The following is a 26,318-nucleotide window of genomic DNA, read 5'->3' as shown; positions in this document are numbered from 1 at the left end:
AATGAGGAGGTGAGACTCAGAGTGATTCAGGATCTTATTCAATGGTACATAACAAGTTAGTAGCATAGCTAGGATTTAAACCCTGGTTTGTCTGACCCCAAAGCCTGTCCTCTTAGTAACCATTTTGCTATGTGCTTTATATTAATACTTAAGCAGTACTGGGGGTTCACTAAAGGCTTAATAAATTAGAATTACTGGAAAATAATGGTTACCCAGTGTGGGAAAATGCTAAGATAAGATCTATTGCAAAACCAGAGCCAGAGCAGGTTTCTTTTTATTATAGGTCTTGGGTCCTGGGATGTGAAATAAAAGAGCCTGGCAAGTTAGCACCAGATCAGTAGAAAGGGCAGGGCCTTGACATAGGCCAGGGTTCAGGCCTTGGCTTGTCCTTTTCTTGGTGTGCACCCCAAGACAAATCGTATTCTCTCTCTGAGCTTCAGGTCAAAATGAGAACTTTGGATGCTATAACCACTTGGGCTTCTTTTGGCTTTTAATATTCTAGGATTTTATCAAGTCATTTATGTGCTCTCTAAGTAATGGGCAGGAGGATGGGAGGTTGGGTGTATCTCCCTTCAAAGAGACGAATAAAGTCCCTGAAAACACCTGAAAGGGGAACCAGCAAGAGGAGCTGACCCATATGAGACCCATGGAAACATCTGGCCATTGGCTAAGACTAGGAATTTTCTAACTTGGACAGGATTCCCAATAGGATGATCTAAATGCAAAATTGAAATGGTATTCTAGTATTCAATGAAGGTTTGATGCTGGGAAATGAATTTGGCAAAAACAAAACTTTCACTGGACTTGCAGAGCATCTCTGAAGGACAGAGATGTCACCACTCTGAAGATTTCACAGAGGCTGAGTCAGTGAAGCTGGTAAACATTTCATGGCAGAAAATATGGAGTTGGAACAATTGAATCGGAAAGCCTCTTTGATAGGGCGTTCTAAACACTGAGCATGGTGGATTTCTGCGTTTTGTTGTTTTTTTCCACAACACTGTCAAAGAAGACCTTTTGCACACACCCATCCTAAGTGGAAACACTATACTCACCCTGGCACTTGCTATGGAAAAGACCTCTCCTTTCCTATGATGGGACATCTAAGCCTTCAGTGATATTAAAAGAAATTCTAAAAGAAGAAGGTGTGAGCTAAGCTTCTCTTAAAGCACAGTCCTGAATATCACATCCAGATGTCAAGGTTATTCACATTCTCTGAAACACATGCAGACCCTGAATACAAGGCAGAGCAGATAAAAATGCTTGGAACTTACTCTTTGTTCATGCCTTCAAGTAGAACAGCTGAAATCTTTTTTAGCCTGATTGCAAGCTCAGGTAGGCCTTCTGTCATAGCACCCACCATATTGTTGGTGATTAGGGACAGGCAGGCAATCATTTTCAGTTGATTCAGCTTTTCTGTCAGTTCCTGAAGACGTGCTCCATCTGTCATGAGTGTCTAGCAGGTTTATTTAAAATGTAAAAATAGTAAGGGAAGCTCAATACCATGAACTTGTAAAATAAGCAATGTTACATCCAAACTCCCATTTTTATCTGATTTCAGTAAAGTTATTAAGTCACATGCAACACAGACAGACCAGCTGATTCACAGTTTGAACTTAAGAATTAGAATACTGGAAAACTTGAGTGAAGGAAAAAAAAAATCACTCACCTCTGGTAATTCTTTTTTCTGATAATCCCACTGTAACAATTTCAAATAACTATTATTTAGCACCAATGTAGGACTCAGGCTTGGCTTGGAGCTGTTTTTGGCCCCAGGAGTTAAAGCAGTCTCAGAAAGAGAAAGTAATTCTTCATGTACAGATTCTTTTATCCATTCTGTAGTTTGATCAAGAGCACCTGCAAGTGCAAAGGCCACATATTTGTCCTACAGCTGATGGATTCCTTCATTTGTGCATTCTACATGACAGATGTCAGGTTAGGTGCTGGGCATGAATGACAAGACAGCCATGGCCCTCAAGGAGCTGAGCTTAGAGTCCAGATGGGCAGACAGACCTGTAAGCTCACAATTACAGCAGAATACATTGAATACTAGAAGACACAGCAGGAGTGGAGGGAGGAGAGGCTGTCCAGGACAGACTGTAAGAGGAAGAACTCCATAAGTGACACTTCAGGATACAAGGCAAACAGAGGAAAGAGCTGTCACTCCAGGCTAGAAGAATAGCCCACACAAAGACCCGGAATAGTGAGAAAATATGGTAATTTGGATGCTACAAGCAAATCTGTACTGCTGGTCTATAAAGAACTAGGCGGGAGAGAGAGTGGCAGCAGATGGCATCAGATGGATAGACAGGCCAGCTCACATATGACCTTGAATCTTGTGCAGAGAAGGTATTTAGATTAAAGGCATTGATGATTAATTAAACATTTTTGGGTTCCAGACCCCTCCTCGGAGTGTCTGAATAGAGCTATGCCTTTCCCAGCATGCTGGTGTGCACACTTTATTTTACTTCAGACCCAGTTCTAAGGTTTCCCCCTAGAAATAAATTGCTTTTTATACCACATTTCTTATAAAATTATGTATTTGGTAGAATTTATAAGGTGGCGATTGCTTAAAAATGCAGACTGAACACAGGTGCAGATTTTTTAAAAAGACCCAGAGAACAAAATAAATAGTCACCCTGAAAACAGGGGTAATTTATGAGCAGCTCCATTTGCCACACTTAAGCAACACCACCCCCAGAATTTCACAACTTTGTTTCTCCTCAGTTGGCAAATGTTGTTCTTGGTTTTCCCAGTTCTGTTTATAAAGATATAAAAGACTTGCAGTCTTTTATTTAAAAGGTACCCAACAGAAACGGTGGAAACCATCATGGATATAATTATAATATGGCGGTAATAAGCATTTATGCTGCAAGCTTAATCATTTACAGCTGACAGATTTAAAAGCCCATTTCTTTATCTCAAACAAAAGCAACAGTGTAGCACAGAGGTTCTCAATCCTGGCTGATTGTAGAATCACCTGGGGAACTTTAAAAAGAAAGAAATGTGATCTTGGGCACTGGCTCTTGGAGATTTTGATTTAATCAGTCTGAGATGGGGCTCAGGCATCTGTGTTTAAACACCCTAGGTGATCCTAATATGTAGCCAGAATTGAGTACAACTGGTAAAGCAGAAAGAGCATGAGTTTAGGGGAAAACATGGGCTTTTCTCTAAGGGATCCACTGAGATTTCACTCCCACAACCTAGTACACTGACTGTTCTATGTGGCTCCAAAATCGAGGTCAACCCTATGAGGCATTGGTACCCTCGGTTTTTCATATGGAAAAGAGCCTCTCCATTCATTTCTTCAATGACAACTGAGCACCTACTATACACCATATACTATACCAAGTACAGAGAATTCAAAGATGAGTAAACACAGTCCCTATACTCAAAAACCTCCTTATCTACCAGGAGAGAGAAACAGAACAATAGGCAATGGTTTTACAGGTGCATTTACCTAAGAATTTCTCAGGGGCAGTGGAGGCCCAAGAGCACTTCCCCACCAATACATGTTCCTGTTTCCTGCCAGGAAGGCTTGGCCTAACCCCGCTGAAACTATCTCTGGTTCTCTCAGTCCATATCCTGCCAGTCCTTAGTGGTCCAGCCTCTTCCTGTGGGAAGCCTTTCTTGATTGTATGGACCCATCCTTATCACTGCCTTCTTTTTGTTTTTTATATAAATTTATTTATTTAATTTATTTATTATTTTTGGCTGCATTGGGTCTTCATTGCTGCGTGCGGGCTTTCTCTAGTTGGGGTGAGCGGGGGCTACTCTTCGTTGCAGTGCACGGGCTTCTCATTGCAGTGGCTTCTCTTGTTGCGGAGCAAGGGCTCCAGGTGCACGGGCTTAGATGCTCAGCAGCATGTGGGATCTTCCTGGACCAGGGCTTGAACCCATGTCCCCTGCACTGGCAGGCAGATTCTTAACCACTGTGCCACCAGGGAAGCCCTATCACTGCCTTCTTGAGGCACATCTGCCTTTGAATTTTTGATCTGGCTGTCATTTCTCTTAAATAGCTGACCTGAAAAACAGCTTCTCTATTATTAAAAAAAGTTATTAAATAGTTCATGTGCCTTTAATATTACTAGTGATGTGAAAATGAGACTCCTTGAGAGTCCAAGCCTATGACGTTTATTTTTTATATAGCTTTCCCTTGACTTAGCTCATACCACAACCTGATAGGTGTGTGAGATATCTGGCCTTGTCTTGGCAGACCCCTTTGCGGTGGAAACTAGTCAAACGTTTTTCCAGTGGTACTTGTCACTTAGTAGGTTCTCAAAAAGCCTCTGCTCTCTATACCTGGCATGAGTGACCCAGTAGGTTTGCTATTTAATTCACCATCTCTGGAGGTAACCATGGGCTTAAGTACTGACTCAAATAGTCTCCTGGGCTTCCCTGGTGGCGCAGTGGTTGAGAGTCCACCTGCCGATGCAGGGGACGTGGGTTCATGCCCTGGTCCGGGAGGATCCCATATGCGGAGGAGCAGCTGGGCCTGTGAGCCATGGCCGCTGAGCCTGCGCGTCCGGAGCCTGTGCTCCGCAGCGGGAGAGGCCACAACAGTGAGAGCCCCGCGTACCGCAAAAAAAAAAAAAAAAAAAAAAAAGTCTCCTTTAGACTGACAAATTGATTTGGTCCTATATGCCTGAAGATATCTTTCCCTTCAACTGTCATGCAGTAAAATGTTTACTAATATACACTGTGCATGCAGATCAAACTAGAAGACACAGGGTGTTTTAACTCTTTCAGAAAGCAGAGGAGGGAACACTTCCTAATTTATCTTATGAGGGCAGCTTTGCTCTGACACCAAAACCAAGCAATGGCATTATAAGAAAAGAAAATTACAGGGGGACATCATTCATAAATACAGATGTAAAAATCCTTAAGGAAGCATTAGAAAGGCAATAAGATAAAGATAATATACCAGGGCCAAGTGATTGGATAAACATCTTAGGATTGCAAGCTTGGTTTAACACTAGAAAAAAAATCAGTCACTGTAATTTGCCACATTAACACAATCAAGGAGAAGAAAAATATGACCAATTGAGTAAATGTAGAAAAAGCATGTGAACAAATTTAATATGTGACCTATTTAGATAAAAATTCTCAACAGGGCTTCCCTGGTGGCACAGTGGTTGAGAGTCCGCCTGCCGATGCAGGGGACACGGGTTTGTGCCCTGGTCCGGGAAGATCCCACATGCCGCGGAGCGGCTAGGCCCGTGAGCCATAGCTGCTGAGCCTGCGCGTCCGGAGCCTGTGCTCCACAACGGAAGAGGCCACAACAGTGAGAGGCCTGGGTACCGCAAAAAAACAAAAACAAACAAACAAAAAAATTCTCAACAAACTAGAAATAGAAGAAAACTTCCTTAACCCCCAAAAATGACATCTATGAGAAGCTGCGGCTAACATCATACTTAATGGTCAAACAATAAACATTCTTCTGCTAGAAAAGCAAGGATGCCCTTTCTCATGACTTCTATTCAACATTTGATTGGAGGTCCCAGTCAGTGCAATAAGATAATCCAAAGAAATAAAAGGCAACATGATTGTATATACTATAGAAAAACCTAAGGAATACTCCAAAAAGCTATTAGAATTAATAAGTTAATTTAGCAAGGTCTCAGGATGCAAAGTCGATCCTCAAAAATCAATTATATTTCTATATGCTAGAAAACAAAAAGTTTTATAAAATAGCATTTATAACACCAGAAGAACATAAAATGAGATTAAATTTAACAAAATAGTAGCTTCCCTGGTGGCGCAGTGGTTAAGAATCTGCCTGCCAATGCAGGGGACACAGGTTCGATCCCCGGTCTGGGAAGATCCCACATGCCGTGGAGCAACTAAGCCCGTGTGCCACAACTACTAAGCCTGTGCTCTAGAGCCCGTGAGCCACAACTACTGAGCCCACATGCCACAACTACTGAAGTCCGTGCACCTAGAGCCCATGCTCTGCACGCAACAAGAAGCCACTGCAATGAGAACCCTGCGCACCACAACGAAGAGTAGCCCCCACTCACTGCAACTAGAGAAACCCCGCATGCAGCAACGAAGATCCAATGCAGCCAAAAATAAATTAATTAAATAAATTTTAAAAAATTACAAGACCAGTACACCAAAACTAAAACAACATTGCTGAAATAAATTAAAGATTTAAGTAGAGATATTGAGTTCACAGATCAGTAGACTCAACATTATTAAGATGTCAATTCAACATAATTCCAATCACTATCCCAGCTGGCTTTTTTGCAGGAAGAGATAAACTAATTAAAAAATGCATATGGGATTGCATAAATTCCATATGCATTTTTAGGACCTAAAATAGGCAAAACATTTTGAAAGAGAATGAAGTTGGAAGACTAACACTATCTGACTTCAAGACTTAGCCTCAGTAACCAGGATAGTGTGGTATCAGCTAAGAGTAGAAATATAGATCAATGGAAAAGACTAGAGAGTCTAATAAAAAGGAATGAAGTATTGATATGTGCTACAACATGGGTAAATCTTTAAAACACAATACTAAGTGGAAGAAACCAGATATGAAAAGCTACGTATTATATGATTCCATTTATATGAAATGTCCTGAACCGTGAAATCCATAGAGACAGAAAGTAGAACTGTGGTTGTCAAGGGCTAAGGGAAGGGAGGAATGAGGAGATACTGCTAATGAGTTTGGGGTTTATTCTGGAAGCATGAAAATCTTATGGAATTAAATACTGGTGATGGTTGCATAACGTTGTGAAAATACTAAAAAACACTGAATTATACACTTTTAAAATTTAATTTTATGGGCCTCCCTGGTGGCGCAGTGGTTGAGAGTCCGCCTGCCGATGCAGGGGATACGGGTTCGTGCCCCGGTCTGGGAGGATCCCATATGCCACGGAGCGGCTGGGCCCGTGAGCCATGGCCGCTGAGCCTGCGCATCCGGAGCCTGTGCTCCGCAACGGGAGAGACCACAACAGTGAGAGGCCCGCGTACCGCAAAAAAAAAAAAAAACAAAACAAAACAAAAAAAATTTAATTTTATGGTATGTAAATTATGTCTCAATTTAAAAAAAGAATAAAGAGTTCAGAAATAGAATCACAAATGTATGGCCAATTGATTTTCAACAAAAATGCCAAAGCAATTCAAAGGAGAAAAGATAGTCTTTTTCAACAAACAGTTCTAGAACTGGATATATGAATGGAAAATTTTGAACCTTGAAATATATTGCCTTGAAATGATTCATAAGCCTAAAAGTCTAAAACTTCTAGAACATACAAAAAAAATCTTCACGACCTTAACATATACAGAGATTTTGTAAACAATTCACTAAATGCACAAACCACAGAAGAAAATTTTATTATTTGCACTTCATCAAAATAAAAAACTTATTCTTTTCAAAGGATAGGGCTAAGAGAATGAAAAATGCAAGCCACAGATGGGAAGAAAGTTTCACAACACAAAAATCTGACAAGGGACTTGCTTCCACAATATATAAAGAGCTCTTCAAATCAATAATAAGACAACCCAATTTAAAAATGGGCAAAAGATTTGAACAGACACTTCACGTAAGAAGATAAATAAATGTCCATTTAGCATATAAAAAGATGCTAAACATCATTAGTCATCAGGGAAACGTATATTAAAACCACATGAGATACTTTCACATTCTGTATAAATATATATAGGGTAAAATTTAAAAGACTGATAATACCTAGTGTTGGTGAAAATGTAAAGCAGTTGGAACTCTCATACACTGATGGTGAGGATAAAATGGCACAACTACATTGGAAAATAATTGGCCACTTTTTCTAAAATTAACCATATATTTACCATATGACTCAGCCATTCCACTCCTAGGTGTTTATCCAAGAAAATGAAAACACATGCCCACACAAAGACTGGTACACAAATGTTCACAGAAGCTTTATTCATAGTAGCCTAAAACCAGAAACAACACAGATGTCCATCAACAGGTAAATGGATAAATGAAGTATGTAATCATATAGGATTACAATATAATAGGATAACTTTCAATAATATAAACTATGGATACTCACAACAACATGGATGAATAGCAAAAACCTTATGTTGAGTGAAAGAAGCTAGACAGAAAAGTGAACACACAGTATGATTCCATTTAATATGATGCTCTAAAAGAAGCAAAACTAATCTACATTGATAAAAATTATATCAGTTTTACCTCGATGCGGGGAGGTTGGTTGCAAGGGGCCTGAGGATTCTTTTTGGAGTGACAGAAATGCTTTATTTCTTGTTTCTAGTGGTGGTTACATGGGCATATTCTTCAGTCAAAACTCACAGAACTATACACTTAGAGTTGGCGTGTTTTTACTGTATGTATTGAATGCTTCAATAAAGTTTTTTAAAAAAGATATGGGTTATGGGTTGGCCAACTAAGTCACTGAGTCTAAGGCAAAAACCTAGCAATCAATCTATGTGATAAAGTCACATATAGCTTTATCAACACAAAACACACATGTAAATATTTACATTACATAAAAGCCATTGATTGTGCTATTTAGTGCTTCAGAGAATTCAGTCCAGGGAATGCTCTGTGAACTCTGCCAGTTTGGTATGAATGAGTTTAGTATTTGAGCTTTCTGAGATGAATGCATCAAGGGTATCCCTGTATGGATTCATCAAGGAATACAATTCCCATCTCTACCGACTTCTAATATGGTACCTAAGCATGAAATCTGAGTGACCCTTAAAAAGACAATGACTCTACATCCTGGACTTGGGGGATGGCCAGGCTAGCTCTTGGTCTGTACAATTCTGAACAGGAACCATTCAATAAACTAGGAGAATGGTGCAGAAGACATGGATGGGAGTCCCTGATGTTGCCCAAAGCTTTAGATGGCCTCTATTTTCAATATTCTGGAAAATACTCAGAGCAAATACCCCAATTTTCAGTTAGAAGAATGTAGTTCTCTTATCCATGACATCCACTCGTTTATGCCTAGCAACACCTCACCTTCCCTTTTTTTTGGTACTGATTTTGACAAATCATTTTCCCTCACTCCATGCTTTCTTTTTGTGAGCATCAATTAGAGGTCCCATGACCAGGCAACCTCCCTGACCAGGGGTTGGCCTCACTGAATCATATGCCCATCAGACTCCTTCCTAGGACTCTGAATGATGACCACAGCGTTCAAGGATGGCCCATGTTGAAGTGCACATTAACCACCTGAGGATGGAGCTCGGAACTTTCCCTTGTGTCTTCCTCCCCAGATTCCTGATGCCCTCCCGGTTTCTGGCCTTGCGCAGACTCAGGTATTTTCACTTTTCTGTAAACTGCCCCACTCCCTCCATTCACTTCCTTTTCTGCTAAATCAGCCAGTTAGTTTCTGTTGCCTGCGATATACCCCAGCTGATATAACACAAAATTGAAAAATCCAAAGAAAGGAGCCAAAGCAGCAGCTTGGTTTACTCCTGACTTGGCCATGAGAGACCTGGCTTCCAGTCCCAGCTCCACTACTTCTCAGCTGTGCGGCTCTGTCTTTGGGCAGATCGTTGCTGAGCATCAGCTTGCTCATCTCTAAAATGTTTCATAAATATTTCCTGAATGCCTTGGGTGCCAGGCAAAGACAATCATAATGCAGTTTTATATATTTCTGAAAAACATTTATGTCCCATAAGGATTTCTGAATCACATGAAATGAAGTTCCTGAGAACATTTTATCAGATATAAGAGATTATCTAAATAAATACAACCTTTTCTTTCTGAGTATCTGAAAAATTACTTGTGGCCTGGCCCCCCAGGGGTAATGTGCCATTCTTTCTACAGATAATTTAGTTGTTGGATCTAATGTGGTTACTTTGTTGACATGTAATACATTCACCCAATCACTGCCTAAGGCTTTCTTGGGTATATTTTAATAGGGCAATTATATAAAATCTCTCTGTCGGCAAAATACAATTTTGGGGGGAGTCAATTAAGAAACCCAGAGTACTTCTCTGTATTAGTTTTCTGAATAATTATTTTATAAAAATCATGTACACACAAAAATCCAACACTTTTGTCCTTCTGTGCAATACTGTAAGACTCTTATTTTGATACTAGGGCACAGTGGCCGACTTTTGGCAGAGTGACTTGAGGATATAATTAATAGTTGACATACACTATACTTCCTGGACTCTTGATTTCTCTGGGAACATATTTAGATCTGGGCAACAATGACCTACTTGCACAGCTGGATTTATTCTATTCTTAAGTCTCTGGAAATATCCAAGTCAATGTGAAAGGTGCAAATGAAATATAAGTCACTAAGCCTGGGTTTTAAGGAGAGAAACAAATCATTTGAGATGAATGAAACTGTAGTTCAACCCTACAGTAAGGAATTTGTTCAAGATTACAGGCTATCTTGACTCAAGACATGGAGACATTTGCACACATGTGTATATACACATACACAGGGACACAAATGAAACCAACCAATGAATCCCAGGAAAATGCTGCTAAGAATGTGGTTATCATAGTTCAGGTTTCAGATCCAGGTTCTATGTAGGGTTCTATGTCCCATAATCCCTCTCTGCCTTTGAAGCCAAAACAATATAGCTCTGAAGTCATAGAATTTTTGTTGTAGAAGTATCCTTAGAAGTCATCTAGTCATATCTGTCACTTGATGCTAGAGCTCCCTCTGCAAATCCCCCCAAGATAGCCAATATATTATCTGGAGAGAGTCAGTTTTGCATAGTGGTTGAATGCACACGCTTTGGGGCAGAGACATAGCTGGGTTATCCAGGCTTTACCACTTACCAGCAGTCACCTAGGGTAAATACCTTAACCTCAGTTTCTTCTTTTATAAACAGTAGGTGATAACAGTACCAGCCTCATAGGGTGACTTGTGAAGCTTGAATGAGCTAATAAACGTATGGTGTTTGGCACACAGTAAGGACTTGGCACACAATAAGTGCTCAAACAAAATGTTAGCTAGCATGGGCTACTATCAGTAATAGACAGGCCCACTCCAAAGTTAAAACAGCAGCTCCAGCTGCTAGGAAGGCCAAAATTGGCTGTCTGCTGCTTCCCTCCCATGGGTCCTAGTCTGCCCTACAGAGCTTAACCAAAGCCCTGAATCACTATCGACAGGGAAGGCAGTGCTCATGGCCCACCTGAGTCTCCCTGTTATCAAGAAGAATGGGCCCAGCTTCACTGATTGTTCCTCCTGTCACCCTCCATGGCCCATGCCCTCCTCCCTGGACAGGCTCCAGCCTGTTGGAGCCCCTTTTAAAGTGGCATCTGTTTGGCTTTGTTTACATGAGGCTATCACATTGACTATCTTGACAGAAAAGCTCAGTCCACGAGGGGTAGGGTGGGGTGGGTGCATCACCTAACCCAGCCTTAGACTGTGGTTAACCGAAGCCCAGAGGCTGCTGTCAAGGGTTTGCCAATGAGGGAACCAGTTAACCAGCCTCCTGCCAGCTGTCGAACATCTGGCATCTCAGCTTCCTCATCTGTGAAACAAAGGGAATAACAGTACCTCTCTCACTGAGTAATTGTGAGGATTCAATGAGGTAACACTTCCTCTACTCCCATTCTTTCTTGACGTCTCTTCCAGTCCAGTTTTAATGCCCACTAGTCCACTGAAACTGCTCCCATCACGGTTACCAAGGATCCTCACACGGTCATATCCAATGGTCAAGCCTTGGCCTTCATCTTTCTTGACCATTTAGCAGCACTTGTCACAGCTGATCATGTTTTCCTTCTTCAAACACTTTCTTCGCTTGTCTTACAGGACACCACCCTCTCCTGGCTGTCTTCACCTCTCTGACTACCCTTTCACAGTCTCTGTTGCTGGATCCTTTTCCTCTTCTCAAGCTCTAGATGCTCTAGAGGTCCCAGGTCAGGCCCATTCAGTATCTACACCCACTCCCTAGGTAACCTCATCCAGTGTAATACTGTGGATAAGAGCATGGAGTGGATAAGAGTGTGGAGTCAAACTGCTTGGGGTGAGTCCCAGCTCTGTAATTCACAGGTTGTGTTGTGGAGGGAAGTGATTTAACCTCTCTATGCCTCAGTTTCCACATCCATAAAATGGGGAGTAATTTCCTCAAGTTTTGGTAAAGATTAAATCAGTTAAAACAGGTAAAGTGTTTAGAATGTGGTAAGCATTCTATACATGTTAGCTACTATCCAGTTCCATGGCTTTATCCACCATAAAGATATTGATGATTCCCAGATGTATATCCCCAGTGCCCACCATTCCTCTGAACTCTAGTCTCATATCTAAATGCCTCCTGGCATCTTCATGTTGATGTCAAACGAGATCTCAAGGTTCACACATCTAAAGCTGAATGCTGACTCCATACCATCTCCCACCCTTCTTTCCCTGGTCTCTCCCATCTCTCTAACAGGCATCACTCTTCACCCAGTTGCTTAGAGTCACCCTCAACCCTCTTTTTTCTCTCATCCAACTTTCAGCAAAACTTGTTACTCCATTTTCAAAATACAACCAGAACCTGACCTCTTCTCACTACTTCCACCACTACAACCTGGACCAGTCCACCATCTGTGATACCACCTCATTGGTACCCCTGTTTCCCTTCTTGCTCCTGTACAATCTGTTCTCTACCCAGGAGCCAGCGTACACCTAAAAAGTCAAAATCAGATGTTGCTCCCCTGCTCAAACGCTCCAGTGACTTCCCATCACACTTGGAATGAAATCTGAATTACTCTCACTTCCTAACAAGGCTCTTTGTGACCTGCCTTTGCCTACCTCTTGGCCTCATCTGCTACCACTCTCTCCTGCCTACTCCACTCCAGCCACACAGTCTGCCTTGTTTGTCCAATTTCACAAGCAAGTTCCTGCTGCAGGGCCTTTGTATGTGCAGTTCTCTCTAGCTGGAATGTTCTTCTCTCACATCTTCCTATGACCCTTCCTCATTCCTTTGTAAACTCCGCTCAAATAGTTACTTCTTAGAGAGGCCTTCCCAGTCCACCACATCTAAAAAAACACCCCCTACCCTCACTCCTGTCCCGTTACTACCTGTCCCTTTATCCTATTTTTCTTCGTAGCACTTAATAATACATCCGACAATACATGTTTTTTGTTTGTCATGCCTACTAGAAGGTCAGCTCCTTGGGGGCAGCAGCTTTATTCTGTTTTGTTCTATCCATAGCACCCAAGGTGTGTCTGGGACACAGGAGGTGCTTAATAAATGTTTGTTTGTTTTTTTTAAATGTATGAAGGGCTTCCCTGGTGGAGCAGTGGTTAAGAATCTGCCTGCCAGTGCAGGGGACATGGGTTCGAGTCCTGGTCCGGGAAGATCCCACATGCCGCAGAGCAACTAAGCCCGTGCACCACAACTACTGAGCCTGCATGCCACAACTACTGAAGCCCACGCACCTAGAGCTCATGCTCCGCAACAAGAGAAGCCACCGCAGTGAGAAGCCCGCGCACCACAACGAAGACCCAATGCAGCCAAAAAAAAACAAAAAAAAAAACAAAAAAAGTGAATAGTGCTTAGCACAGTTCCTGGGTCAGAGTCAACAGCTATAAGTTTATGAGGTCAACTTTAGAAGTTAAAAAAATGTTGAACAGAAATGCCAAAAGTCTTTAGTGATACTATTTAAGATGTCAAAAATAAAAATAGCATATTTTCACCCAATTTCAATATATATACACACTTATATTGTACTTACTCGGAGTTTCTTCTAAAATTTCTTGGAACTTGGTTCTCTCATAATCTACCAACTGGCGTTGAAGATGTGGTCTCAGACTCCTAATTGTAAAATTGACCATGTCCATTTTCATGAGGTCCAGGACATGAAATATTTGTCTAAAAATTTTAGAGTTAAAATAGTTAGAGAGGTGATTAAGAAATCAATCTGAAATTCATTAACTATTACTAATTTTATAGGCTGGAAAATATAAACATCCACAAAAGGTTTTAAAATTCCAATCACTTTGACATGGTCACTTTTCACAAAAGGCATTATACATGCATTCCAAATGTATTCTTCCAGAGATCTCAAGAGTATTTGCTTCAGCAAATATATCTCCAGCTGATCCATTACATTCAGCCATAAACTGATAGACACTAACAAGCATAAACAATGAGTCTTAACAATGAGACAAAAAAGATTCAAGAAGGAATTTTCATTTGAAATTTTATGAAGTCTGAACATAGTGTACATTGTTTCTGTTCCTAAGGAAAGAAGAAAAAGAAAAGGAAAGAAAGGACAGGGCAGTAAAGCACAGGGGGAAAAACACTGCATTTTAGAGTTAGGCAGCCCTGTATTCAATTGCAGCTTTACAACTGACCAGCTCTGTGGCCAGGAACAAGTTACTCAATCTCTCTGAGCCTTAGTTTCTTCATCTGTGAAAGAAAGGGACAAGATCAACCTTGGAGGGATGTTGTGAGAGTCAATGAGATAATGAATGCAAAATGCAGGGGAGAGTGACAACCAGTAGGTGCTCAATACATGAGGAAGATGAACACCACAGACAATCCTTCAAAGCAAGGATTCTACAACTGGAGAATCTCAATCTGCCAGAGCTGAGTGCAACTCTAAGGATACTTACAGCCTATTTTACAGATGGGGAAAGTGTGACTTTGAGAGGTTGTCAACTTTCCCAGAGTCATAAAGTAAGTAACCCATTATATGCAAACCAGCTTCCTTTCCCCTTCCCTTTCCTATACTATCACGTGAAACTTAATTCTCAGTGTGGCTGTATTCACAAAAAAAGGAGAAGAATTCCCCTCAATGGCAAAAAGTACTGCAGACTCCTCTCTCCTCTGGAATCACAAAGAAATTGCTGTCTACACAGCCAGATTAGAGTCTTACGATCTTACTGTACACATCACTTCCTGAGGGAAGCTGTGGCAGAGATAGCTAGACGACCACCAAAGGTCCACATTGCCTTCCTGCAGTGTGGCTTTGTGGCTGGGAAATGTGTTCCCAGACAGCAGCCACATTTCCCAGGCCACCTTCAATGTAGGTGGTACCATGGGACTAGGTATAGCCAATGTAATGCATTGCTTCTGGGCCTAGGTGGTTAAACACTGGATATGCCTTCCTCATGATCTCTTTCCCATTCACCAGCTGAATGTAAAGGACTCCAAGGAGCTGGGTGAGGGTGGAGCCAAGGAGAGAAGGAGCCTGGGTCCCTGAATGATACATGGAAGGCTGCCTGACCAAGAATCCCTGACTCGGACTCTGACATGAGTGAGAAACAAACGTTTATTGGTTAAATCACTGAGAACTCAGGGTTTACATGTCACAGCAGCTAGCAATACCCTAACTAATGAAGAAGCCTTCCTGGATCCTTAACTAGGTTAGGTTCCCCTGCTGGAGGCTCCATTAATCCCCTCTACTTCCCTTTTCATAGCACTTATCACAACTTTAATTCCTTGTTCAAGAGCTGTCTCCCCATTAGACTGTAATCAGAGATTACATCAGAGATTGCATCTGCCTTTTTCATCACTGCACCTCTAGGGCCCAGCAATGCCAACTAACAACCTTGTTGGGTCACTCAGTGTGAAAACTCCATGCACACAAAAAATGATTGACTTGTCCCTTGCTTAGGTGGTTTCTTCCTAGGGTCAAGGGTTCCTTTGGGAGAGGAGGAACCCTTATTCTGTGTTCCTCAATTCCCACACTTCCCTTCTGAATGAACTCAAAGGTACTCTAAGAAAATGCAAGCAGCAGAACCGCTAACCTCAGCACGTCCACGATGTTGCAGGTAGCCTTTAACTCTCTGATATCATCATCTCGCACAGGAGCGCACAGCTTTCCCATCGTACTGATGACGTAGTTGGCCAGGCCTTGGATGTCGACAGCACTGTGCTCAGCCTGCTGCCTAATGAGGTCTGTGTCCAAAACTTCACAGATCTGGTTGCGAAGCCGGTTGCCACCAGGAGTCAGAAAAGAGAGGAGAACCTATACAGGGAAAGGAAAGAAAAATTAACAGCATCCTTACATGAATAAAGGTTGTCATTTCTAATTTCAATGTCTAGATGACCAAGCTCTCTGTCCATATTTTAATGCCCTGGATGCCACAGAAGTTTGCATCGAGTGGTGGATCAGAGGAGCACTCCAGGGTCCTGCCTCTAAAAAGAAAGCTCTGTCTTCTGAATGAAAGCCTCCCCTCCCCTCCCATGGGAAGTTACTAACACTATCGGAATGAAAACAACTGGCAAGGAAGCAATACTATTGAAAGAACTTCAAAAAGTTTACAGAGAAACCATGCAAAGACAAGTTGTAGATCATGGCTCCAAAAGAACCCTTTAAAGAAGGGCAAATAGAAACATCCCCATGGGCTCTATTAGTATAATATATTTACATGTGAAATATTACATATTATATGAGCAACCTATATTGTGTATTCACTACACAGCAGACACCGTACTTATAGACACAGCATGCAGTTAGGAGAACACGCTCTGAGCCGGAGTGCCTCAGTTCAAATCCCTTCCACTCCTCAAAGCTGCATGACCTTGGATGAGTCAGGGAACTTGGTTTCTTTATATAATAACAGGCATAACTGCCTCACAGCATTAGGGTAAGGATAGATGAATAATCTAGTGCTTGGCCCAGAGCAAGTGTCTTGTAAAAGTTAGCTATGACTGTCATCTGATTTAACTCTCACAACTACACCGGAGACAGACTTAAGAAGAGAGAGCCTGTCACTAAAGCAGGTCCATCTAACTCAGGCTCTGTGCTCTGAAGCACCAAAGCCACTGCCCTACATGCTAAGCATTGGCTTGAGTTCCTGCCGCTGCCCTGTTTTCCCAGCCTGCACCCCATTCCAGGAGGTGCAGGAAAAAACCCTCTGGTGACTGAACTGGCTCAGTGTTTCAAAAGAGTCTCCAATACTCTCTGCAGGACATGAAAACAGCCTTTGGGGGGAAAATTCCTAATTAATACAGACAACATCAACTTGCCTCTCTGATTTCTTCAAACAGTTTGATGGCGTGTTCATACTCAGGGGGCTCAGCATTCAGTTCTGATTCCAAGACGTCCCAGAAGGCCTGGTGGACAATGTGCCTCACTCTACCAGCCAAGCTACAGGAATGAAATGGATCGTTTTTTAAAATAAGCACTATTTTTCCTGATTATAAAAGAAAGATGCTCATTGTAGAAATCTTAGAAAATGTAGAAAAACAGAGAATAAAAATTGCTCATAATCCTATTATTAATCTTTTGACGTATGTTTAATGAATGCATTGTTTTACTATAATTGTTTTAATACAGAGTCTGTACAATATTATTTCATTTAATATTCTGTCTTAAGTGTCTCCCCTAGATTTTTTAAATGCTTCCTCCTGATAGTTTTTGATATGCTCATAAAATTTTGTCCTAAGGAGATACCATAATTTACCTAGCTACTCTTCTACACAGACTTTTAGACTTGGTCTAGATTTTGGGGATGAGATGGCAAAATTGCTCTTTCCTTAACAGCTGAAGTTTCATGGCATGGAACAGAACAGATTGGCCCATGGAGACATGCATTTGATTGCCTGCCAGCTTCAGCTTAGATGTCCCATTTAAAGTTGGCCAGACCAAAACTGCTGAAATAGGAGCCTTCCTAGGAAAAGCTAACAATAGAGTAGGTGGCCACCTTGCTTTACCCTGTATGTCAATGCCCTAAAATAGGTGTATGTTAAAAACACACAGGGACTTCTCTGGTGATCCAATGGTAAAGAATCCACCTTCCAGTGCAGGGGATGCAGGTTCAATCCCTGGTCTGGGAACTAAGATGCCACAGGCCGCGGGGCAGCTCAGCCCACACGCCACAGCTACTGAGCTTGCGCGCCTCAACTAGAGCCCATGAGCCACAAACTACAGAGCCCACCCGCCACAACTAAAGAGAAGCCTGTGCACCGCAACAAAAGATCCTGCATGCCTCAACGAAGATCCTGCGTGCCACAACTAAGACCTGACGCAGCCAAAAAAATAAATAAATAAATTTTTAAATAAATAAAACACACATCCCTATGAACTCCTACACCATTTTGCAACAGCTTTTAGAAAAGCGCAGATTTCCCTGAACTGTAATTGCCTGCAAGTCTCTATCCCACACGGGGCTATACACCTCTCTCAGGTAGAGGCCACTTCTTCTAGGTACCTGCCACTGTACCTAGCATAGGACTTGTCATTTACTGAGGGTTCACTGAATGCATGGTGAATGAATTAATAATTTGATAGTTAAGCATATCTCCTAATTTTTCTTTTAAAGTACAAATAGCTAAATATACAATAATGCTATGAGAAGTGAAAATTAGCTTTCTGAGGAGTATGAGTTAAAACTGTTTCTGTAACTGCAAATACTATATTCTACTCAGCCACTTTAAGTGTGAAAACTTATTCTAGTTGCCTGAATAGATTTATTCAACATAAATGCCATTTCCAACGTTTGAGACTCTCTTGAGCAATTACAGAATAATTAGAAAGACAAACATTGCTGGGACAGACTTTTGCTCTGAACTTTACAAGCCTCATGTACTTGGCTTGAATGCACCAACCAGGAGTGAGCTAAAACAACTTTATAGCTCCTTGAGGGATGTCGGAGTTTAAGTTTTCCCAAAGGCTACAAACTTTTTAATTTTGGGGAGTGGAAGAGGTAGGGAGGAAGGGGTGGAGATGAAATCAGTCAAATCATTTATAAGCATTCCTACCTGGTATCAGAAATCTGACTTATTTTACCAAGTGTTTCCCCCCACTTGGTAAAATATGAGAGTCAGCCATATTTTAAAGAGTAACAAGAGACAGTGCTTTGAGAGCTATCACCCTGTCTCCTTATTTGTCACAAATAATAAACGCTTATGCTTTGATTAAAAAAAGAAAAAATGTAACGACTTGGTCATTGTGGAGGGTCATCTGAAAAATCAGCAGCTAATGATACGCTATTTCACTTTTAAACAAAGGTAATGTGTCCCAACTCTACGTGTTGTTTCCCTTGCTCGCATTTTCTAGCCATGGCAGAAAATGAAGAGAAGGGGAATTCGTATCTTCCATAGTATCAAAGTACTTACATGCAAGGCACTTATATGCCCAGGAGCATGCATTTAGAGTGAGTGTTGTGGAGAATGCGAGGCTCAGATATGGTCACAGCAGAGCCAGGATTCAAACCCCGGGGTCTGTCTGATCCTAAAGGGCCTTCATTCAGCCTGTATTTGCAACTTTTGAATTTAAAGCACAAACACTCCCAATTTGTCTTTTCTGTACTTCGTAAAACATACTTATTTTAACTTCAAATATTCATTTTTATTAGTCAATAAATGTTTATTCAAAATTCAATATGTGGTAGGCCCTGTTTCACGTGCTTGGGTGTAGTGAAAAGAAAGCCTCTGCTCTCAAAAAGCTTACATGTTAGCAGAGACAGAAAGACAAAAAACACACTGAAAGGGAGTAAGACAATTTCAGAGCCACAAGGAAGGAAGAGGAAGACAATGTGGTCCACAGTGATGAAGAGGTGCCGATTTGGCGGGGTGGCTGAAGAAAGCTTCTCTAAGACAGTAAGTGACCTTAGAGCTGAAACCCAAATGGGGAAGAGAAAGCAGCTGGTGAAGATCTATGGGAAAAACATTAAAAAAGAAGGAGGAAGGTCCAAGTCCCTGGGACAGGATCAAGCTGGTGTACTCCAGGATCAGCAAGGAAGCTTCAGTGTGGCTGAAGCACAGCAAGCAGGAGGAAAAGGAGGAAGAGACATGGTCAGTGAAGGGGGGCCTTACTCGTCATACTAAAGCGTTTGAATTTTTATTCTAAGTGTAATAGAACCATTGAAGGGTTTTAAGCAAAGACATGATCTAATCTGATTTATCCATTAGAAAGATCACTGTGGCTATCTGTGGATGTGGAGGATGGATGATGCGGGAGCTAAGGATGGAGACTGGGCAACTAGTTAGGACACAAAGAGTCCAGGTCAGAGATGATGGTGGCCTGGCCTGGGGGTGTAAGCAGCACAGCTGATATAAAGGATCATGGTGAAATGCAGTCACCATAGAAAGCCAAACAGATAAACCTACTTTGGCCAGTAATCCTAAAAAGTATTAGTGATTATTATAAACAACATCCCCAGGAGGAGGACTATGATCCATATATTAAAGAAGGAAAATTATTGTGTTTACTATTTTCCTGCTTTAAAACAAAAAATGTTCTGAATGGAATTAAATATTATATGTTGTCTTAATTGACAGAGAGAATGCCTCCCAATTTATGAATGGCACTGGGAGTTTTAAGATTCAGTGCCGTTATCCAGGAGCCAGTTTTGCCTCTAAAGGTGATTTACCTGCAGTAATGGCTGCAAGACTTTTCTCCTCTTTGTCCCAGGGGACCTGTGAGCCACTAAAACCAGAAAGACTGAGGTAGGATATAAGGGCATGGCTCTAACTAGAGATTCCTTGGGCATGAGGTTAACCAGGGGTGCCTGTGCAGCTGTGATTCCTCCCTCCAGAGGCTTCTGGATCACCTCTTACCGCTTTGGCAGCTCAGCTGCCTTTATTTATCTTTCACAACCTGAATATTAGCTTTTAATAAGTCAGGCTGCAAATATTTCTTGAGCAGGTGCTACATGTCAGGCACTCTGCTAGGCAATAAGGACAGAGCAAAAAATATAGACATAGTTTCTCCGTTAACAGGGCTTTTGGTCAGGGGGGAAAGACAGACTTTGAACCTCAAATTATAAAACATCTTAGCAAGAGGGAGGTAGAGGGGGCTATAGGAGTCTTTAGAAGGGGATTTAATGTAGTCTAGTGAGCTCAGGAATGTCAGGAAAAGCTTCCTTCAGGAAGAGACATATAAGCTGAATTCTAAAGATTATGGGTGACATATACCCTAGAGGAGTGGTTTTAAAAACAACTATAAGACCTTGTTAGAGAACTAAATACTGTTAACTCCCAGTGGATATTATACAAGACTGTCCAGGAATCAGTGTGAAAATCTGTGTTTGCAGTACACACACACACACACACACACACAGTCTGCAGCACAGGTTATGCACAACACATGCCTCCAGGTTACCTGTTCTCAGGGAGGGCATCTTGTTTCAATTGAAAGTTCTCATTTACAGCAATCTCGTGAGCAAGAGTCATGTTTGATAAGTTCCTTGCTGCAGCCATCACTTCATCAAATGTTACAACCCTGGGAGGGCTTGTTGCTGAAAGGAAGACAAAAACCAGTTAATGCTCTGGCAGAGGAACTGTCCTCCAATGAAGCCTCCTGATGCACACAGGGTTTAAGTTACTCCAACATATATTTTCAGTAAGGAGAATATATACCAAAATAGATCAGTTCCCCTGCTTAATACTTAAGGCTCCAAAAATTTAAGAACTCCTTTGATAGCTTCAGTTACTGTATTGAAAATAAGTTGTCGGCAGCTCTCGCCTTCTGAGATGGCCCACGCTCTGTCTGTGGAGTGTGTTTCTCTCTAAATAAATCCACTTCTTACCTATCACTTTGTCTCTCACTGAATTCTTTCTGCCATGAGACATCAAGAACCTGAGCTTCATTAAGTCCTGAAACCAGATACTGAAACCCCCGCCAGGTGGGAGAAGTTAACTATAGGCTGCCACAACACTCAGACCCAGGACCAGTTGGAACCAGAAGGTTGATGATGACTCCCACGTACCTCACCACCAGCCAATCAGAAGAAAGCCCATGAGCTGATCATGCCCTCCTCTTTGAACCATTACTATAAAACTCCTCACTACCCCCTCCAGGTCAGGACACTCAGTTTTGAGAGCATTAGCCCTCTGTGGCTCCTTTGCATGGCAAAGCAATAAAACTATTCTTTACAACTTCAAAAAAAAAAGAAAAAAAAAGAAAGAAAATAAATTGTCAAATGTTTCTGAGAAAATTTTATTAATATAGGCTATTATAAGTTCTTTTTAAAAATTAAATCACCTCATTTTTTAGCGAATATTGATATCTGCATTTATTACATGTACTCTATAGGAAATTGATGACTACTTTTTATTCTGTAATTCATAACTCCCATTAATTTAAGCAGACTCAAAATGAACTGATTTTTTAAAACTATAATTTTGAAAAGTATATGCCGTATAGCACAATTCTAAGTTTTGCTAATTGGTAGTTATCATTTGACTTCGCTGAAGCATAACTTACCTCCTCGTAGGACTGTCCTGAGGTGACTAAACAAGATAATTTAAGTAAAGAACATGGTAAGAACTCAATAAATGTAGGTAATTAAAATAAAATAAATCTGATAAGCTGATAATCTACTTCTCAGTAGGAAATAGTGGGTAAAGAATTATTTTAGTTATCTGTAAAGATTATTCAAAAAATTATTCTAACAAGTCATGTCTTTTTGAAATCATTGTTGGAACTCTCGGCTTCTGTTAATTAAACATCATTAGCTCAAACAACAATCCTGACTGGCAATACTTTGCTACCTAAAATAATTTATTTAAAAAAAATTTTTTGGCTGCGCCACACGACATATAAGATCTTAATTCCCAGACCAGGGATCGAACCTGCACCCCCTGCATTGGAAGCACGGAGCCTTAACCGCTGGACTGCCAGGGAAGTCCTCAAAATAATTTTAGAAATAAGAAGAGGAGGAGGTAGTGGAGAAGGTGGAGATGGAAGAGGAAGAAGAGGAGGAGGAAGGAATGCTGATATACAATTAGTAAAACCCTTCTTCAGGACACCTAGGTACCCTGCTGGAGACATCAACTCCATGTATAGTAATAAAGAGTGAGAAAAAGCACTGAAAGCTGGGGGGCTGCTAATAAATTCTTTTGCCAATTCTCTTTACCATTAAGATTCTCCTTAAAAATGTCTGTATCCTTTGGTCCAGCAATCCAATTATATCCAAAGGAATTCCTAGAAAGGCTTTATGCACCACGATGTTCATAAAGCACTATTTGTAATAGCAAAAAAAAAAAAAAAGGAAATGAACTAAATGCCCAATGATAAATCAGAGGTTAAATAAATTGATGGTACTTTCACTTGGTAAAGTAGTAAGCAGTCATAAAAATGTTTAAAAAAACATTATAATGAGTAAATGTTTTAGTTATAATAGTAAGTGAAAAAAGTCCACATACATATACATATGTATGTCTATGTGCAGTATGAAGATATGACAAAGCACTATCACCTGTCATCTTTGGGTGACATTATAGGCGACAATTTCTTTTCTTTCTACTTATCTACCTTTCCATTTTTTTAAATGAGAATGTACTAATTTAGAATAAATACACGACAGATGAATGGATAAAGAAGATATGGCACATATATACAATGGAATATTACTCAGCCATAAAAAGAAACAAAATTGAGTTATTTGTAGTGAGGTGGATGGACCTAGAGTCTGTCATACAGCGTGAAGTAAGTCAGAAAGAGAAAAACAAATACCGTATGCTAACACATATATATGGAATCTAAAAAAAAAAAGTGGTCATGAAGAACCTAGGGGCAAGACAGTTATAAAGATGCAGACCTACTAGAGAATGGACTTGAGGACACTGGGAGGGGAAAGGGTAAGCTGGGACAAAGTGAGAGAGTGGCATGGACATATATACACTACCAAACGTAAAATAGATAGCTAGCGGGAAGCAGCCGCATAGCTCAGGGAGATCAGCTTGGTGCTTTGTGACCACCTAGAGGGGTGGGATAGGGAGGGTGGGACGGAGGGAGATGCAAGACGGAAGAGATATGGGGATATATTTATATGCATAACTGATTCCCTTTGTTATAAAGCAGAAACTAACACACCATTGTACTGCAATTATATTCCAATAAGGATGTTAAAAAATAAATACATAAATACAAATGAACAAACTTTTTCTGAAGTGGGTATTTGATCATATTAAATGCTAGTTGCTTCTCTCTGCATTTGCTTGGGCAGCTTAAGGAGTTATATTTCCCATACAAAATGTCAATTAAAAAGCTAAAAAAAAAAAAAGACAAACACATGGCTTCACACATTTCTAGCTTCCACACACAAAAAGGGAAAAAGACATCTCCCTTCACCATGGCACTCTTTTCATTCCTTCTCGTACTCTTAGTGCAGTAATTCTCCTCGTGGGCACTTTTCTGGGGTGATTTGCACAACAGTTTTTGAAATCAGTAGGAAACCCTTTAGATTATTTCACTTCCTGCCTGACCCTTGAGTTGGGGCAAGTTTCGTTCCATGTAAACAAGAAAGGACTGATTTGAATTTACCCTTGAATGTGGCTCAAAAAATGATCTCAAGAAGGAGTAGCTTTCTGCTAATTGAGAGAGAAGACAGGTGGGGTTGGGAGACCTGATTTATAGCCAAACCAAAGCAGATCAAAGACAGTGATGAAAATAAAAATGGGCAGATTGTAAACGTCAGTGGCAATTTATTGCTGAGAGTGTGTACAAGACAGCTGCAGGGCCCTGGCAGTGCCATTACAGTACATCTAGAAGGGAAAAGTTAGTACTTTGCTCTCATTCATTTCCAAGTTTTAAAATCCAACATGCGTGTCTAGAACCACCTCCACTCCCCATTGGCTTACAAGCAGGAGAGCTGGATTTGCTAGAAGAGTCGCTTGTAAAGCTCTGCCTGGAGCACTCATAGTCACTGAGTGAAGCCATGCTTTCGGAAAACCGGGAAGAGTCTGAATCGCTCGGCTGGTCCTCACCCACACACTGCTTCTCACCATTGAAGGGCATTTTGTGTCTCTGGAGTGTGGGTAAAGAGACAGCACCTGCACAGACAAACAGACCCTGTGTCAACGTTCTGCGGTACTCCCCCCAGTGGTGCCGGTGCTTCATTCAATGTAGACAGCCGTGTCGCACGTGTCACAGCACTGGAAAGGCCCCCAGAAGATGACCTCCTTCCTCCCATGGCACCCGGGCCAGGCTATCACTAGGCCTGCAAGACTGCCTTCCAGAAAGGGATTCCACAGCCAAGGTGTGAGCTCACACAGGACCTACTTGGTGTGAACGTGGAGCAGCCCTCAGCAATAAAGCATCCTCAAAAAACAATGCGCAGAGCACACACTCTCTCCTCCTGGGGTTGCTAAAGCGTGGGAGGGTAAGAGTGAGAGTGTGGGGCTCTGGGTTTGAAGCTTGTTCTGTCTTTTGACATGTGACCTTGGAGAAGTCGCTTAACTCCCTACCTCATGAGTCAAGCTGGGCTGAAAGACTAACCTCATAGGGTTGCTTGAAGATGAAATAGGATTAACCTTACTAAAGTGCTGAGCACAGCATTCAAATGTTTGCTATCATTATTGTTCCTCTGTCTTTGTTTTAAATAAAATATTTTTGAAATCAGCCTTTTTAGTTGTCTGTGAGCCTCCTAGGGAAAGAGGAAGACTAATTAAAATTTCTGGCTGGCAAGTATATAGGCTTTTCTCCTCCATTTTCCCATGAACTGTCACGCTATGAAGAGTAAGGCCTGATATTTGGTTTGTGCTTTAGACAGTACCCACTGCCATCCAAGGAACAAACAGGCACAAAAGATCCTGATTCACAGGTTGGGGGGAAAACAGACACTAGGAGACCTACTGTGCCATAAAACCAGTCCCTGGACTCTATATCCACGGCTGTTTCTGGGACATCAGATTGCTTCCCAGGGAATGGCAGGGCAGTTGGGCCCAGTCAGCCCCTGGAAGGGAGATCCTGGGTTCCCAGGACGCTCAGGCCTGATCCCAGGATCCTCAGCCAGGCCTGTGAGGAAGCTGGCCCTGATATGAGTGCGGTGATAGCTGACACTGAGGGGAAACGTGGGCCCGAGGAGAAAGGCACCTCAAATCCTGAACGGATGGTAACGATAGTAAGGGTTCACTGAGTTTCTTTAAACCTGAGCCAGCAATGAGATACTCAGAGCTTTTAAAGCTATCAGAATGGGAAACCACAACTACCCATGGAATGCCTGGAAATGCCTGCAGTTTCTTCAATGATTCCTTTCACGTGTATTAAGTGCCTACTATGCACCAGGCACTGGGAAAAGTAACAGTGAACAAAATACACAGGGCCATCCTCTCATGGCTCTCAAGTCCAGTTACCTAAAATTGTGTGTGCCAGATGCTAGAGGACAAGGAAAGGGAAACCAAGGCACTGCTGAGGAAGCACGAGAAAGGAGAGGCAGGGGGATGGAGCCTTTGCTGAGAGAAACAGTGCTATTCTTTATCCTTCGGGTGATGACACAGAAATGGATGGGCCTGAGAGGGACTTACTAAAGGTCAAAAGCCAAGGGCACTTGCCCCTGGCCTCACCTAAACAACCTCTCCAGTCCTGCCACTTGTAGAAATGCACCCGTGCTCAGCCTACCACTTTTGCAAACAGAAAACCACCAACTTGGAGGCTGCCTCTGCAAACCGAAGGGCAGGGAGTGGGGACGAGCTGCCAGGAAGCTCCCCAGTAGACACACTCGCCTTCT

The 26,318-nt window shown here is 41.6% G+C and overlaps 1 protein-coding gene across 1 annotated transcript in view; it reads right to left on the bottom strand.

Moving 5' to 3' along the window:
• The window catches only part of TCP11L2 (t-complex 11 like 2), a gene marked incomplete at both ends in the record, with an annotated part of 31,142 nt that extends 6,535 nt beyond the window's left edge, over nucleotides 1-24,607 (bottom strand). Inside the window, 7 exons of the mRNA XM_079714580.1 lie at nucleotides 1,272-1,453; nucleotides 1,667-1,854; nucleotides 13,646-13,782; nucleotides 15,666-15,886; nucleotides 16,891-17,011; nucleotides 20,969-21,104; nucleotides 24,451-24,607. Coding sequence (XP_079570706.1) covers nucleotides 1,272-1,453; nucleotides 1,667-1,854; nucleotides 13,646-13,782; nucleotides 15,666-15,886; nucleotides 16,891-17,011; nucleotides 20,969-21,104; nucleotides 24,451-24,607 — 1,142 coding nt within the window. The remainder of the gene's footprint in view (nucleotides 1-1,271; nucleotides 1,454-1,666; nucleotides 1,855-13,645; nucleotides 13,783-15,665; nucleotides 15,887-16,890; nucleotides 17,012-20,968; nucleotides 21,105-24,450) is intronic.
• Nucleotides 24,608-26,318: the final 1,711 nt, after the last annotated feature.

Source organism: Hyperoodon ampullatus, assembly GCF_949752795.1.
Source record: "Hyperoodon ampullatus genome assembly, chromosome: 11".
NCBI classification, from domain to species: Eukaryota; Metazoa; Chordata; class Mammalia; order Artiodactyla; family Ziphiidae; genus Hyperoodon; species Hyperoodon ampullatus.
Note: the sequence above shows the minus strand (reverse complement) of the source record. Positions and strands in the feature narration are given on the sequence as shown.